The following is a 16,862-nucleotide window of genomic DNA, read 5'->3' as shown; positions in this document are numbered from 1 at the left end:
GAGTTCTGGGTCCCCCTCATGAAAACACTTATCCTGGCTTCAACTTACAACCCCATTCTAGAAGGTCTTAAAATACTGTAATATAAATAAAAATGAAGGATAACAACTTAGTGATGGACCAGCCCAAGGCATTTGTTTATTTTAACCACAATTAAACATTTCCATTTGAATGGCATGTTGTATTAACCAGGACCTGAAATCCTGGTTCATAGGCATTTAGTACCCCTCTGTTTTAGACAGATATTCTGTTAAGTCAGTACATTCCAGGCTCTCGCAAAGACATTTGTGTTGTCTTCTCCCATCATCACTAGACCATTAGTGTTGAAAGAAAAAGGAGACAGCAACTAACTTAGAAACAATAGCTATGATGAGAGAAGTTGGGTTAGGATGCATGCTTTGTATCTAGACTTCTGCAGTGTGAAGGAGTACTTTTGCCCTGCTATTCCAGAAACCACTCCCTGCCACAGAGGGCCACAGCTACACCTAGCTTTTTGCCCATCAACTTTGGCAGTTCTTAAAATGGAAGAAGTAGCACACAGCCTTGTTAAGGAAGACTGCTTATCTGTTCCTCTCTTCAGTGGTTAGGAAGCATGCTTTACAGAATAAGCAGCACAGTAAGTTACTTGCTTTCTCTTGAAAAGGTGGCAAACTTTATTCTGTCCTTAAGGATGCTGGATAGGAGAGCTCATGTCTTATTATAGACATGATCATTAGCTCTAACATACATTGGAATAACTATTCCATTTATGCTAGAAAATAAGGTATTAGCATGTCTTTAGGACAAAGCCAAACTTGAATTCAGTGAAATGCCTCCCTGCCTAGTATCCGTTCCAGTTCTTGGTTGTAGTCAACTCTAACTAGCAAAACTGCCTAACTCCAACTTGGCCTAACCTTGTAGTGGGAAGACTTTCCCATGATTCAAGTGTCTCCCTTGTTCAGATTAAAAAACTGTAGCTTTCATTATTCTCCTGAGCTTTACCCTCCAATCCAAATAGTACAAGTAGTAATAATTCAGTACTTGATTACACATTTCTAGTCAAATTTGAGATAAAATGCTACTGTGAAGCTGTTCCTCGCTTGGGTTTAAACCCAAGCAAGTATAAATTGAGAACCTGTAATGGCTGTACTATTACTTTAATATTGGACTGTGTCTACCAGACCACAGGGTATACATGGTTATTGTAATCACCTTTCAACCTGGGCTCTGATCACCAGCAACAGCCCAGAGACAACATACCAAAGAAATTAAAGGCACCACTGTAAAGGCAAAGTACTGCAAATGGAGAAGAGGATTTTGCAGTAATCAGCAATATCCTACCTTACGCCACACTTTCCTTCCTCTTTTAAATCAAAATATACCAAATAACTGACTCCCTTCCAGCTGCTAGTATTCAAAAAAGCAACTATTAAGTGCCAAAGAGGGGATTAAGTGTTCACACTTTAACATGACTGATCTACCGTGAACCCTGAAGAATCATCTGTGGGAGAGAGAATGCTCAGTATTGTTGGTTCCAAGGCTAGGGGGAAAAAAAAAAGCCTGCTAAACAAGCCTTAGCAGCCCAAGCTGTAGCTATTCATGCTACATACCTATTTATCAAGGATTTTCCACATGCAGCAGCAATAAAAGCAATGTCTATTCTATTCTAAGAAGACTATGCAGGTGGAGAGTTCATGTTGCAGAGAACAAAACAAAGAAGAGCCAGGACAGGGGAGGCCTCTCTGTTCTGTTTTCTGTCTGGATACTTCTTGACTTTTGTAGCAGTCACCTTCCAAGAGAAGCTGTAGAGAAACAAAATTACAAAGAAAAGCAAAATAGGCTGCAACAAAGTAGATGCTACTTTTACAGTAATCTCCTTGCTTGTATGCTTCTGCACCTGTGCAGTTGCTAGCAACTGAAAACCTACTGGCCCCACTAACAGTTTCTGGAAAGTAGAGGTTAAATAAATTTTAATAATTTCAGGATGTTCTACGTGATGGTTTCTAGCAGTGCTGTCTCACAGAACTGATATTCTGACAGCTTGTGAACACAATGCTCTAATGCAGTTTGTTAGAAAGACTCAGGCTGCAGTGGGCTGTAAAACTTCAAAGACACAAATTAAAGGCTTGTTCCTATTCAGTTCAACAGAAGAATTACTGACATGTAGGAGAATAAAAGCCATTCACAGCTAACCACAGCTAAACTAAGTAGCAAACAGGTTAAACAATGAGAGGAAGAATTTCTAAAGACTAGTTTTAGTTCCTTTTTTAATATCTAAAGGAAGTTAAGTCACAGCAATACCTTGCCTGCCATACTTCCTCATGGGTCTTCACTGCAGACAACATGTTAACTAAAGTAGAGGAAGAAAGCACAGAGATTATGGGTCACCTTTATACCAGAGGTATCAATTTAAAAATAAAGCCTTTTCCTCAAGGAAAAAAAGACTGATCTTTCCCTTTCACACTGTTCAGCTCCACTTTTTCTTTCTTTTTTCTTGTTTCCCAACATTCTAAGGATGAATATGCTGCGAGGAACTGGCAATACAAGCAGCAGCATGTTTTCTCCTGTAGAAAAATATCCAAAGCCCTGAAAAAGCAGGCATGGGAAAGACTGTTAAGCAAGACAGGCAGATCACAACACTGTAGTATATGCTAATGCTCATACTGGTGAACTGTGCAGTCAGCCTTGTGAGGCCTCTGATCCCACACCTCTCTAAAACCTCTGAACCCCTAGTAAGCTAAACTACACATTAGCTGCAGATAGTCTTCAAGGAAAAACAGCCTATGCCAACCTCTTTCCTTCCAGAGGAAGACAGTCCACAGAAGGTCTGATTGGAAAACACTTGCTTGTGTTAAGACGATTAGTAGGTGAGACTTAGGTGATTCAGGCTCTATATTGCCCTATAAAATGTTAGGATAAATGGATACAGCAGCTACAATCTGCACTGCTACAAACTGCAGAAAGGCTCCAAGGTGCTGACAGTAGCCATGGCAGAAGCAGCAGCTAAGTAGCTACAGCTATAGCCCAGGACAAACTTAGTTTAGAGCTGATGCTACTACTGGCTGAAGGATTTTGGACAAAGCAGCAAGTCACACCTGCAACCTACAGTCCCATCCTTAGATTAAGCACGGCTAAGGGTGCACCCTTTGCAGGAATAGCCTTTCTGGAGGGAAACTTCTGGCCCTGCATGCATGAACTGAATCCCATTCTATCCCCTGCAGCAGAATGAGAAATGCCATTCACTTGGTTCTACAGCTTCTCTGCCCAGGAAAAAAGCCTTACTGTCAGCCATTGCTTCTACCAGCTGAGCCAAACTCCTAGGGAACTCCTGCAAACAATAAAGCCATTCCAGTCCTGTAGCTGAAAGGTCACACACTGCTCTCTACTTCACACTGAAAGATGAAGACAGCAGCAGGCAGTGATGACGGCTGCTTGACAAAGGAGGAGCAGCAGACAGTGTTAAAGTAAAGACGTGACAAGTACTGGCTGCTACAGAAGGAAGCACTAATGATATTAGATCATACATTATTCAACCCATACTTATTCAATCCAATCCTGCCCAGCACCTTCTGAGTAGAGGCTGGAGAGCACAGTGACTGCAATGTGGCTGAGTGACGTTGGTCCCTGTTCAATGGGAGTCTGTCTTGCTGGTTTGAAGATTTTTAACCAAAGCAGCAGGTTTAATGCAACTGAAAACCAGAGGAAGTGGAAGGAGGGATTAAGTAGAGATGGTGCTCTTCTCCAGCTATAAAATGGGTATAAGTCTTTGCCAGTTTATACCACTTCAAATGCTGGAAGTGAAACTATGCCACTCTGGTAAGCAACGTTGTAAGATCTCATAGCATTCCCCTTACCCCAAACTTGGGGTGGCTTTATTCCAACTCAGCTGCTAAAAGTTAGGTGAGTGGTGTTAAAGGAGTCCACTTCTGTTATCATTGGTTTAACTTGCCTGTCCCACCATATTTACTGGTGGGGACAGCAATGTTTTATGAGACTGGGCCACTAACAGCCTGTGCTGAAGCTCTCTTCAGTCCCCAAGTATAAGGGTGAAGGATGGGGGGGGGGTGGAAATTCCAGTCAAGTCTTAAGAGCTCAGCTACAGCATTTCACATTGGACCCCATCAGACAAAGTGCTTTCCTGAAGTCTTCAGCCCTCAGGCATTCAAAATCTAGCTATCACTGGCAACAGTGAGGTGCAAAGGTGCCACTAGTCCTATGTAAACCAAACAAAAAACACAGGTGAAAAAAAAAGGGAGATGATGAAAAAAAACAAACAGGAACAGTTACTCCTTGGGGAAGGTGAGGGGGAGAAAATTAAAAAAAAAAAAATCACATTTTGTTTTAAAATTATAAATACTTTTGTATAAAGTTATTAAATAAAATGAGATTCGTCCAGTGGCTGTGGTGAGTTCCAGTGACATTCCTAAGCAATGTCTGGTAGTCTTTAAAACATCATCTCTGCTCCCCATCTCTTGTGCCCTTGGTCTAAGTGCAGCAGGGGTTGTCAATGACTAGCATAACATCAATGCCATATACTTCCAGCAGGTCCATAAGGAAACTTCGGTCCCCTTGGGGATCCAGGCCCATGCCCCGTGCGTGCTCAGCTGTCAATGTCTTGTCCTGGCTGGCTGACACCTCCATCAGCGTCTGAAATATCCGGTTGTTCTGCTCCATGAAAAACCTATAGGATAAAGTTAATTGAGATGATGGCATAGGACCAAAAAAAGACAACATATTTACCACACAGGCAGCAGAGCCCCCCCCAAACTGCATTTAACCCACTTTAATCATAGCTCCCACTTTATTAAGGTGGTACTATAGTAGTTTTCCATCCACCCTGTGGATGACCTGAAATGAACAGAGCTAAAGCAGTAACTTTTAATTTACAGTGGTGCTCCGGTCTGGCTGATTTATCCTAGGCATTTTCCTCTTCAGAAGAAAGCCACGTTATCAGCTAATGTGTACTTTGTGGTAATTAAGTGGAGACATCAGACCTGTAGCTCCCATAAAACAGAGGAGGAAACAATGTTTTCACCCAGCTGGTAAGTCATTGGGTAAATAAATTCTCCATTACTGGAGCAGAACACAGTAGTGAAAGAGCTACTTTTCACCTTCTGCTTTCCTAAAAAAATGCAAGGCTATTCTAAAAAGAGCTTTGACTACATCTAAGCAGCTCAACAATGAAAGTTCTGCCCCAACAGCCCTTTACACAATTTTATCCCATTGCTTCTCATCTGCTATAGATTGTGAACAATAGCAACAGGCAGTGAAGGGCTTCAGAGCTGGTATAGGTGTGGTTTTCATCTAATTCTGTACCGTATACTCTACACCCCGTTCTGGTTCCTCTGTTTCCCAAGCCACATAAATGGCTAGGCCTTCATATTCAGCTCTTATCTTCACGTTGTACCTTCCACAGCATGGTACAGTACCTGCTTCCTACAGACACTGTGCTTTCCTGAGCCAAGTGTTCTTGCATGAAAAGTCCTATGGTGCTTATGTTTTCAAAAATGGGAGGGGATTCTTTCATTTCTGATTGATTGTGTTTTAAAAATTCTCTTCTTCCTCCCAGCACTTACAAGACCTCGGTGGAGACTAATATGGCTGCGTTTGGTTGAAAAGAAGATGATGTAAAGAGAAAGAGCCAGTTTGGTTATAGGATCCTTGGAGGAACTCAGAGCTGACTATGGAAGTATGTTAACCATGATGTTTCATAGTATGCCAAGCCAGGGCAACATGAAATCAGTGAAAGAGGTTCTCTAAGTACAACAGTGACCAACTAAGTAGATGTATCCACTCACAAAATGAAAAGGTCCTCTTCACAGGAGCTACAGTCCTCACCAACTTCTTGAGAATACATTAACATCTGCCTGGGGGAAGGGAGACAGATTAAATGCACCTACCTACAGTGAACCTCAAAGCGATATCAGAAGGCAAGAGTTATAACAGAATACTTTGCATCCATTTCTTGTGGACAAATCAAGATTAGCACCATTGCCCCAATATCTGAGGCAACCAGGTAGCCTTCATAAGGCACTGGACTAGAAATCAGGTTACAGGGCTATGTTTTCAGTTCTGCTACTGAGCAGTCAATCACAAGTCATTAACAAGTCACCACCTCTGCGCTTCTCCTCCTGCCTTCTGTCTGCTCCATCAGTTCACTAGCAGAGTGATCATGTGTTTGCAGAGGGCCCAGAGACTCTCATACCAGTCAGCTACAGTAGAACCAGAATCTCAGAGGTAAGCTGAAGTAATAGGAAATTTCAAAAATATTAAGGAGAAAAATACAAAGGAGCAGTGTCCGTTCCATTCCACATAGCACTGCTCTCCCAACAAGGACCAGGGCCACTCAGATCTCTATTATTACCTCTGGTCATTGAGTCGTCGATACTTCTCCTTATCAGCACTGTTAATTTTCAGGAGTGGTTGCAGATGCTCATGATATGTCTTCACATTCTGGTTGTCCACATAGACATCATAGAGATCCCGTTTCTCCTCAAAGATCTTTTCTGTTGTACCTGCCAAAATTGGGAGAGATGATTTTCAAATAAGCATGTTGCTTTCCCTGCAGACCAACTGTTCTCTCCTGCTTTTGTTATTAGTCATTCCATGAAGTCAGTCATTTCTCATCATGGCACCCTCAATTTTATTCTATGGTCTGGTGTCTCAAGACATTTTGCAACCTGAAGCTAGAAAAGTCCCGTTTGATCCATCATACTTACAGGCCACATATGACACTTCTGTCTCCAGCATTTCTATGTCTGCCACGTTCACATAGAAGAATGGTTTGGACTCTGGTACAGTTCCTCCAAGACCAGGTAGAGAAACATTGGCAAGGCAACAGCAGCAGTACACTGCAGGCAAGAGAAGTACATGCTGAGATGCTTTCAATATTCCCTCCAAATGCATTCTGAACCCTGCTTTCCCAGTTCTCCTGCAAATTCCTATGAAAGCAGTGGTTACAGCAGTGCAATTCTCTGAACACCAGAATTTCTCATGTGGGCATCCATATTTTGGATGGGAAATGACCAGTTTTCCCATAGGAATCCCATGTTCTAGATTCCACAGATTCATTCAGTGCTTTTATTTCCTGTGTTTGACAGTACCACCAGGTAGGTTCTTCCCAGAAAGGCCTGAAGAAAAGCATTTTGTAGGAAATGGACAAATGCAGGCCCAACAATATCTCCGCAAGGAATGATTGTGATGGATTTTGAAGGCCTGCATCACTTCCATCCCTTCAGTACCCACAGGCACTCCTGCAGTTCTTCAGAACTCTGATACCCCTGAAAACATACCTCTATAGCAGACAACTCCAACTGGGGGTGGTGAAAATATCAATATGCGCTTGCGCAGCAGGGCAAACTTCCAGAGGACAAGGATCTGCTCACCAAAGAATTTGATGAACTGAGACATACAACCAGCAGGATGTGTGATCTGCAGGTGGAGGGAAAGGGAGAAAACAGCTCAGAGGTGAAACAGCGACACAGGCCCAGATGCTTAACATGGGAGCAAGACCAGCACAAATCAATGCCAGAGAACTGCAGCTTGTAACACTCAGCCCCAGTAATAAAATCTTACCTAAAGCAGCCTACAAGTGCTGGAGTGACTGCATATAAAGAAGTATTATACACCAGTAGGAAGCAGCAGTGCACTACACATCCCTGCAAGCCTCAGAGCACCTGCCTCACCTTCATCTCTGGGTACATGTATCTGTGGATGGATGGCAGCCAGTGGACAGGCTGCTGAGAGGTGGGGGTGTCCTTGCCAGCAGGGAGGACTCCTTTCTTGTCATCATAGAATGCCTCTAGATGGGAGTAGTGCCCTGGCATCTCCAGCTGGTGTCTGGAAAAGAAAGGAAGAAAGAGGAGATCTGTAGCATCTGCAGACTACCTATTTAGTGTTCTTGCCCCCAGCTGACATCTGCTTTCCTAGCTAGCAAAGAACCTCTGGGTGCCTCAGTTGCACAGACTTAGGAGGGCATTAGGAGTAATGCAGCTTTCAGTGCAGTCAAAGAACATGGGCAGGACTGAAGCAGACAGTAAGCTGATCCATGCACAGGACTGATCCTGTTTTAAAAAATTTTCAGGTAGGAATAGCTTTCCCTTCTACCATCACCAGTTCCTCCTGCCAAGCCCACTCAACACAGCAGAGGCATATACCTAGGCAGGATCACCATCATAGCTTTAGAAGCATAAACCAGTTTTCAGAAGGAGAAGAGAGGAACTCCTTGTTCTCCCAGCTCTCCCTTTGACAGTTGTATCCCTCCAGTGCTTCAAAATAAGTAGTTTGCACAGCATTTGACTAGGCTGTTAGTAATCAACACAACGAACAGACCATTGCGCATGGATTTTTTCTTCCTTCCCCAGACGTGAGTCTGTGCTCTCTCTGTAGAGTAGTCGTCAATCAAGGAAGTCATAACTTGGCATTCTACCCAGGTTGTCACATCCAAAATCACTATCCAGTGAGGCAATGTTGCCTTTCCCAGGAACAGACAGCATGTCCCACAAACAACCAGAACAGTCTACAGTGTAGCCATGCAGCATCCTAGTACCCATACACTTTCAGACAGCTCCATACAGGTACATAGGTGCATGTAGGACTGGCCATTGCCAGTCCTATACCGCAAGGCAACTTACCTGACCTGGTTCTCCAGGAAGTGCATGTACCTATACAGCAGGGTATAAGAAGGTGAGAGAATCCCCACAGACTTCATGCGGGCACCACGCTCTAACTCACTCTCCACAGGCATATTGGCAAAGCAGGCCAAGCCAAAACAGAGTCCTTTCCGGAAATAACTAGGGACAAATATTTGACAGAAAAGTTAATGTTAAAAGAGGGAAGAGGAAGAGAGAAAGGTAACCAGCCACTAAAATTACTGATTTGGGAACACAGGGGAAAAGTTCACTCTTTAAGCAAATCCCTGAAATCCCACCCTGGTATTCAAAGGGCAGACAACAGGCCACAGGTGTTCCAGCCCTCTTGGGAAGATGACTAATACAACATGTTCAAGCCAGGAGTTCCCAGTGCCTCTACCACTAGAGCCCCTACCAAATACATCTCTCAGTGAGACAGCAGGTAAGGAAAGTACTCAGAAGGAAAGTCTAACAGAGGATGCAGGATCCTGTCAACACAATGCTGTTCTTGTAAGGAAAAAGAGCCTGCCTGGCTTAAAGTTGTGAATATAGTCTAGCTACCTAATCATATTTTGGGTGCCAGCACCTGGAAACATACTTTAGTTGAGTGCAAGGGAAAGTCTACGTGCCTTTGAGAAAATAAGTGTTATTCCTGGAAGTGAAAGGAAAGTGCATTGCAACAGTGGGTTATTGAAAACATGGGAGTGGAGACAAATCCCAGTTAACATTTTTCCACTGTAAGAAAGATCTAGCAAAGGAGAAAGCAAACAAAGAACAGGATGGTTATCACAACATTAAAAGGATCCAAAGGCGCTGGCAGAATTAAGAACCTTTTTCTAAGTCCTTTCCCTGCAAAATCCTTCCTATTTCAGTTTTGCCATTCTTTCTCTTCCACCCTAGGCCTTTCCTGACTGCCCCCAAAGTTTGCCATGCAATATGCATTAATATTTGTATACCACTGAGAAGCTGACCTCCCCCATTTGCTGGCTGGCCTCCACGGCTAAAGTTGTCATATAGGAGATCCCATATAGCTAGCTGATATTTGATGTGATGTTGAGAGTATTGGAAGAGTATCTTTGGCTCAGATGGATACAGTTTAGCAGCAGTTTAATGCAGGAGCTTAACTTCCCGGGTGGTATTTTTCTTGCATTTTTGAACTAAGGGATGGTGGTGCAGATGGACAGCTAAGAGGAACAAGAAGGAGTAGTATAGCTCAGACATACTTACATGAAGTCTGACTGGATTTTGTGGGACCCGCTTGCCATGGATTTGAACTCCACGCCTTCCAAGTCAATATCTTGGGGTAAACACCACTCTACCATGTTGCCTGCAGAGAAGCAAATTAAAGCTTTATTTGAGTGAACAGGGTGACAACACTCACTACTAAAAAGTAAACACCAGCAACAGCCAGTTGTTGCTTTTACATCACTGGGATGCCAGTAACACTGCACTAACGCAACTCCTGGGGCAGAGCTAAACATTGTGGGAAGAGGCCACATTATTGTACTCCATGTATCTCTTGCAAACATTACTTGTTGCAGCACAATATCCAGGTATTGCAGAACTTTTAGAGTTGTTTCAGAACCTAGTGCTGTTTTGTGGGCTTATTCTTTATATGTTTAATCACAGAGCAACTACAAATTTATCCTGCCAGGTACTCTGATAGTGGAGGAGCTATGATACTAATACTGTTCCATTCTTGCTGTTTACATGCATATCGGATATACAAAGAACTCAAAGTATGGACTGCTGCTCGGTATTTTCCTTTGTTTATGTTTGGCAGGACCGGTCAAACAGGAACCCCTAAGCCACCATTCTGATTATCACTACTTCTCCCTAGAATTTCTCATATTTTATTTAGGATAGGAGGAGTAAGCTAAAGTTTTAGATGGAAGCTGGGGAGATCCAAGTTCTGCAACACTTTTGTGCATACTAGAATAATCAAACAAAAAAGCATACAATTACAAGCTAGATCAAGATTAACAAACATCTGTCACCTGGCAACCCAACCAGAAAGCATGCAGTTGTTCACTGTTAAAGGCCACCTGAGGAGCCTGATCCTGGAACAGATGGTATTGGAGAAGTCTCAAATCAATCCAACTTTAGCCTCTTGTTACTAAGACTAGACAGACAAATGGGTCTCCTTGAGCCCAGCTAAACTGTTGTTACTGGAATCTGTGAAAACATTTAACAGTCTCTAAAGTTGATGAAGTCCTGCTCTTCCACTGGCAAGTTTACCATGGACAAAAAAGGGCCATTTTTCAGACTTTCTGTGCCAGCACTTCAGAGTCTAACCTGCTCGTCCGGACACTCCTACTGCAGCAAGGTGAGCTCTAGGTTTACACATTAAGTTTCCATTCTCTGTCAGCCTGTCTATAGCATCAGTATTTGAAATGATGCAACTTATTTTAAAAACAAAGCAAACAAACATTCCTCAGTACAAATGCAATGGTAGATGCAGCGTAAAAGTGCTTTCTAACAGTACAACTCCCCTCGCCCCCTGCTTAGGGAATAAGGGTCCCACGCGTGCTTGCATCCACACTGTGCATTTGGAAGGGCTTTAGGCTAAATATCTATTGCTAAAAGTCTTGGCTTAAATATGAAGCCCCATTTCTGAGGCCTGTCTTTTATTTTATTACTCATCCTGCACAAGTATATGCATGCACACTTGCATCGGAATTAGGTTCAGCTACTGAAATTTAAATAGGCTATTTTTCTTCTCAAACAGATACTGTATTCAGCAGGCCTCTTCCAACCCTGCCTGGCAAGGGATTTAACAACATTAAATGTGGCAACAGGAGAGATTTTGTGTCCAGCTAACCACTTCTAGTCCATGAGTACACCTCTCCCACAGAGCTATGCTGGCTAGAGAACAGCAGCAGCCTCGTGACCCCGAGTACAGCTCTGAAGTGTTTGTGCAATCACATATGAAACCACAAAGCTCTGCTGTAGTGTCTTTGCCTTTAAGAAGAGTGAAAGGCTGGCAGCGAAAAACAGTGACATCATGTCAGCCTACATGGTCTTCCTGTAGGTTTTGCACATTATATATAGATGTTGGCTTTGCCTCTAGTTGTTTGAGTTATTTTTAAAAGGCACAAGACCCTTCCTTGAAAGAGTAAAGAAGTAAACTCTGAGACTGTTGTGGTTAAAACTGTGGTTAAGTTCAGATCCTCTTTTAAGCTTTTACATCACAGTGAATTGTTCATTAGCTATAGATTAGTACATCAATATGCAAGAGCACCATCCAGCAAAGGAAACTGTTTCACTTTGCTTTGTTCTCTTCAGTCAAAAATACTATCATGAAGTATTATTTCCATTTTAGAGGTGCTGAAGGTGGAAGGTACTTGGCTCAAGTGACATGCATAGTGCAACAATAAGCAGGGAAAAGGCATCCTGAAACAGATCCTTATCTTATGGCTTAACAACAAAACACACTTGCTTATCATATAACTATTTCTTAGCTATGCACTTCTTTTTTTCCTGGGATTGGTCACTGAGAGCTGACACAAACAACCCGCACCTGCGCTCCTGGCAGTTCCTCACACCACCTTGCCCTATGAATGTTCTGGCGACGTGGCAGTCAGAGAGCAAATGAGGAGATTAAAAAAAAAAATGTATATATTAAGAAAGTTGGTCTGGTGAAACACTAGAGCAAACAAAGGACAGACTTCGCCCAGACATGATTGCAACTGCCAGTCTGCATAAGAAACAGGAAGAGGGAGGAGGGAGTAACATTGTTTTTTTTGTTGTTGTTTTTTTTGTTGTTGTTTTTTTTGTTGTTGTTTTGGTTTTTTTTTAAACAAAAAAAAAAAACACCCCACACACACCCAGGAAGCATTTCCCCTCCACATGCATAAAGCAGCTCTCATGCATGCGGGGGAACTTTCCAAGTGTAACCCAACCAATGCTAGAGAGCTGATGAGAGGTTTGGGAGCTACCTCCCAGCACCAGGCCAAAGCAGAAACAGCACTTTCAGTTTCTGGTGTGAAAAGTTAAGGATGTTCCTCTCTCACTCTTTTCTCTCTTAGTGGAGATTTTTGTCTCTCCCTTGGATTTTCAGATACTCTGAAATTATGATGACACTAGTATCTGATGGCTACAATAAAGTCATCTCGGCCTCCTGACCCAGTTAAGTGTTTCTCAAGATCTTCAGAGTCCCCAGCTGTGCAGTGCTACTGTGTTGTGCCAGGACATGACAATCACAGAGTGAGACCTAACAGTATTCTGGCTCAGTTTCCTGAATGGAGGAAATGCAGGACAGCAAACCAGAACACCTGAACGCTTACATGTTTAATGGGAGAAAAGAGATTTTTTTCCCTCTCCCCTCTCTTCTTCTCCCCCCATAACTCACATTGTCCTTTAAGCCAACAGACTATGTGGGACCTACACAAAGTTGACTATCACCATCTCCATCACAAAAAAGGGGTAAGAAGGTTCACCTTTTTTCTAGTATTCTGACAGAATGGATGTGTGTCTTACTCTTAAAAATCTGAAGAGCTGTAGGCTGACACTGACTTTGCTTCGTCTTTCTTTTTCTCCTCCCAAAGCAAAACTTCTTGTCCCATTTTCTTTTGCTTGCTTTATGCACACATACCCTAGCCCAATGCCAAGGAGGTCACACCTACTGGCTGTATCCCTGTTGCTGCCCAAGATGATCTTGGGTCTTCAGTACCCACACAAGACCTGCACTAGGAAATTCAGAAGCCATATTAAAGCGCTTTGTGACTGTGCTCTTTAAGGGGTAGTTCTTGCACAGACCTGGGGCTCACAGTTTTAAAGATGTCTGAGCATTCCCAACTCATTGCTCCCTTAAAGAGAGGGAGGGATTGCCACAGGAAGCAAAGGCAGCAAGACAGCGCAGTTGGTTCCCGGGCTGCCACCACTCTGCACTTAATTTACAGTTCGCTTGCTGCATTAATGCAAGAGCTGTCTTTGTGACAGCAGTGAAAAGAGTTCCTTCTCAAGTCCCACAGGTTTACCATGCTGGAGATGGAGAAAGCACCACTGATATAGAAGCTGCTTCTGACTTCAATATCCAGCCACTCACACAAGCATCAAAGAGTCCTGGGGAGGCCAGAACCATAACAATAGCCTGGTAACCCCATAACCTGCCTTTCTGAACCCAGCCCACACAACTGCTCGATACACTGAGGAAAAAAGCAGCTTGGGTTTGTCTAGTCCAAGCTCTTCTAAGATTAGGAGGGAAGCTGTTACATATAGTCACCACCTCCTCCTTCTAGGAGGAAAACACCTCTCACTCTACTGCTTGCCACAATATCCCTGTATGTGAGAACACATTACCTGGCATAATGACCCTCCCAGCCACTGCCAGAAACTCTGCCTTTCATGTTCCTGAATAAGCTAGCAAAGGAGGTCTGCTGTGCTTTCCCTGGGCAAGATCAACCAGGTTTCCAGTGCAGACACAGAGCGGATGATCTCCTTTTAGACACACACAAGGGCCAGATACTTTTATTCACATTATGGAATCCCTTCACATCGTCTGATCCGGTTGACCCAGGAATTCCAATATCCTCTTTCTGACCCTGGAAAATTTACATCACTGTGGTTTTAAGATCTTTACCCTCAGTTCTTAGTCTCCATAGGGCACCTGGCCCTCTGCCTGTAAAGCTGACATCTCTTGATTGTGTTCCCCACCATCTTGTCATGCTCCTTACCTTCAGCATCAGCACTGAATAACAGTGGGAGACTGAACTTTCCTGGACTTGACACACTAAAAAGGCTGATGACACCCAGAATTAACTCCACATCAGATGTGAGAAGAGCCGTTTCCCAACTCTCCCTGGACTTCATTCAAAGCAACAGCTGGTTCAAACAAACTCCTGAGAAAGTTAAGCTACTGCCAACAAAAAAAATCTCACCATTTCATAGAAGGCATATGCTGTCAGATTGAGAGAAAACCTGCTGTTGATGCAGTCACCTGGACTCTTCCAAGTTTTGGATAGTTACAAAAAACTCTTCATCTCCTGTTGGAGAGATGACAGTGGCCTCTCCATTTGGATTTTGTCAAGCGCCTATGACATCCAGACTGAAAACGCTTCTCTTTATTCCAGAGAAACAGATAACTTTTCAAAAGCCCTTCGGTGTTTCAGAACATAGCAGCTGATCCGTTCGGCAGTGTATGTTTCTGGCGGGACATCACAGGCTCCATTGTCTTCACTAGAAGAGGGAGCCTCTGTGAGCATGACCTGAGTTACATCTCCCTTCCCAGCTCCTTCATCCAAAAAATACCACACTATACTTGATAAAGATCTTTCCTTTCTCTACTTTTTTGTGCTATGGATTTGCTAAGAAAGTGTCCGTCTATGGAGGAAAGAGGAGCTCACTCCCAGGTCTGCATGCAAACGGGCTCCTGCATCTCCCAAGCTATTTCCTAAACTTACTACTCTGACCAAGACTTTCAGCCATGCTCCACTCTTGCCTTTGCACCCCAAGTTGCTGTCAGACAGAGGAAAGGCACAATGGTCTGTCTAGGCACACCTCAGCCTCTTACACGCACGACACGCATTCACAGATGTAAGAAGGGTGCTAACTTTCTACTGATGTCATAACTTCCTGTTTTGTAGACACCGCTAGAGCAACGAGACTACCAAAAAGCATTAGGATGTTTTCTAAAACGCACATTTGTAGACTTGAGATTAATAACCTATGTCAGTAAAACAAGTGAGATAATACTAAGGTCGGCGAGTACCGAGAGATCAGGGTATGGCAGTATAAAAGGTGACTGGGAAGTAAATTCCTCTGCCCTTTCAGACTGCAGCACTCCACTTCAAAGCATCAAAGGTCCTAGAGATCCCTTTGGAGGCCTGTCCTTAAACCGACAGGTCACTAATAAATACACAGCTGTGATACAGCTGCTGGGGATCATGCCCTGCATGTCTGTCGAATCTGTGCCTTCCAAAACAGCAGTCCATTGCCAATAGCCACAGGCTACATCACGCAACGGAGACAGAAGAATGCTTCTGAGACACTGCTAACAAGTTGGTGCATCCACGCACAGCAGGGCAGCGCTGGGCAGAGGCACTGCACCAAGTCCTGAAGCAGCACAGAGTGCAGGTGACACCAACACCGACATAGCTGCTTCTCGGTGCTGTTCCCAGCACCGTCCCTTTAGCACCCCTTCCACACCCTGCCACAAGGTAGAGATACACCCTCCCCTGTTTCAGCTTATTTATTTTCCTCAGCATTGTACAGGGAGGGGACTTTTTCCTCCCATCAGAAGTTTCTACCGGTATGGTGGAAACCGAGGTTGGCTCTCTTGATGCTCCATTTCCAGGTAATCCCTATGAATCCCCATTCTGTGAGACACTTGGGTACGGCACTGCTTGGGAGACAGAACCAGCACCAAGGACAAGAAGCTCTGTCGCTACCCAGCGCTTTTCTGTGCGAACAGAAAGCGCCGCAGGTCCCAGCAGGCCACCTGCCACCTGCGTCGTATCGCGTTACCTTAAAACGGAGCGGGAGAGCCGCGCCGCGGGCAAGCAGCCGCGAAAGGCTCGGGGCAGCGGCGCCCCGCCGCCGTGCCCGGGCCGGCTCCATCTTCGCCGCGCTCCGTCCGCACAGGCGCCCGCCGCCCCCGCCGCGGCGGCCCCGCGCCGCCCCCGGCCTCCCCGGCGCCGGCGCCCCGCGACAGCGGCGCCGCGGGGGGCGTCCGCGCCGAGACCCCGCGCAGCTCATCGCGGGGGCGGCCCGCGCCGCGCCGCGGCCCCGGCCACTCCTCACCCGTGCGGGGGTCGAAGGTGACCACGAAGACGGCCACGATCTGGTCCTCCTCCGCCTCCGCCCGCCGCGGCCCCGCGCCGCCCCAGCCCGCCGCGCTCCAGCCGCCGCCGAGCCGCCGCCGCCCGCCGCCCGCCTCGGCCGCGGGCGGCGGCGCCGACACGGCGGGGCCCTCGGCCCAGAAGAGCAGCGGCGCCTCGTCTGCGCGCTCGCCCATGGCCGCGGCCCGGCCCGGCTCCGCTCCCGCTCCCGCTCCCCGCCGCACCGCCGCCGGCGCGGGGGCGGCTCCGGGGCGGGGCCGCCGCGGGCCACGCCCCCGCCGGCAGGGGGCGGGGCGTGCAGCGGTGCGGGGCGCGCAGCTGGGCGAGCCATTAACCGTTCGCTGGCCGCGTCCGGGCGAGCGCTGCTGCAATGCCAAGCCGCGGAATATAGCCGTTACTGTTACAACAATGGATAACGATATTTAATAAAATAACAATAATAATAAAACAATTATTACTATTATTATTTAATAAAAT

The 16,862-nt window shown here is 45.2% G+C and overlaps 1 protein-coding gene across 1 annotated transcript; it reads right to left on the bottom strand.

Moving 5' to 3' along the window:
• Nucleotides 1-111: 111 nt before the first annotated feature.
• DENND11 (DENN domain containing 11) lies at nt 112-16,561 on the bottom strand. The gene is made up of 9 exons (XM_067307853.1): nt 16,348-16,561; nt 9,835-9,934; nt 8,611-8,769; nt 7,663-7,816; nt 7,270-7,408; nt 6,697-6,828; nt 6,342-6,492; nt 5,776-5,844; nt 112-4,658 (listed from the first exon to the last, which is right to left on the bottom strand). Exons 1-9 carry the CDS (start codon nt 16,559-16,561, stop codon nt 4,463-4,465), a joined length of 1,314 nt encoding a protein of 437 aa, XP_067163954.1. The 3' UTR covers nt 112-4,462.
• Nucleotides 16,562-16,862: the final 301 nt, after the last annotated feature.

Source organism: Apteryx mantelli, chromosome 1 (assembly GCF_036417845.1).
Source record: "Apteryx mantelli isolate bAptMan1 chromosome 1, bAptMan1.hap1, whole genome shotgun sequence".
In the NCBI taxonomy this organism is placed as follows: Eukaryota; Metazoa; Chordata; class Aves; order Apterygiformes; family Apterygidae; genus Apteryx; species Apteryx mantelli.
The sequence above is the reverse complement of the archived record's forward strand: the minus strand, read 5'-3'. Positions and strand labels throughout refer to the sequence as shown.

Coding starts and splice junctions, on each gene's coding strand:
- DENND11 (XM_067307853.1), bottom strand. CDS start 16,561: ATGGGCGAGCGCGCAGACGAGGCGCCGCTGCTCTTCTGGGCCGAGGGC. Junction 8,770..9,834: donor AAAATCCAGTCAGACTTCAT/GTAAGTATGTCT, acceptor ATTTGTCCCTAG/TTATTTCCGGAAAGGACTCT. Junction 7,409..7,662: donor ACATGTACCCAGAGATGAAG/GTGAGGCAGGTG, acceptor CTCCACCTGCAG/ATCACACATCCTGCTGGTTG.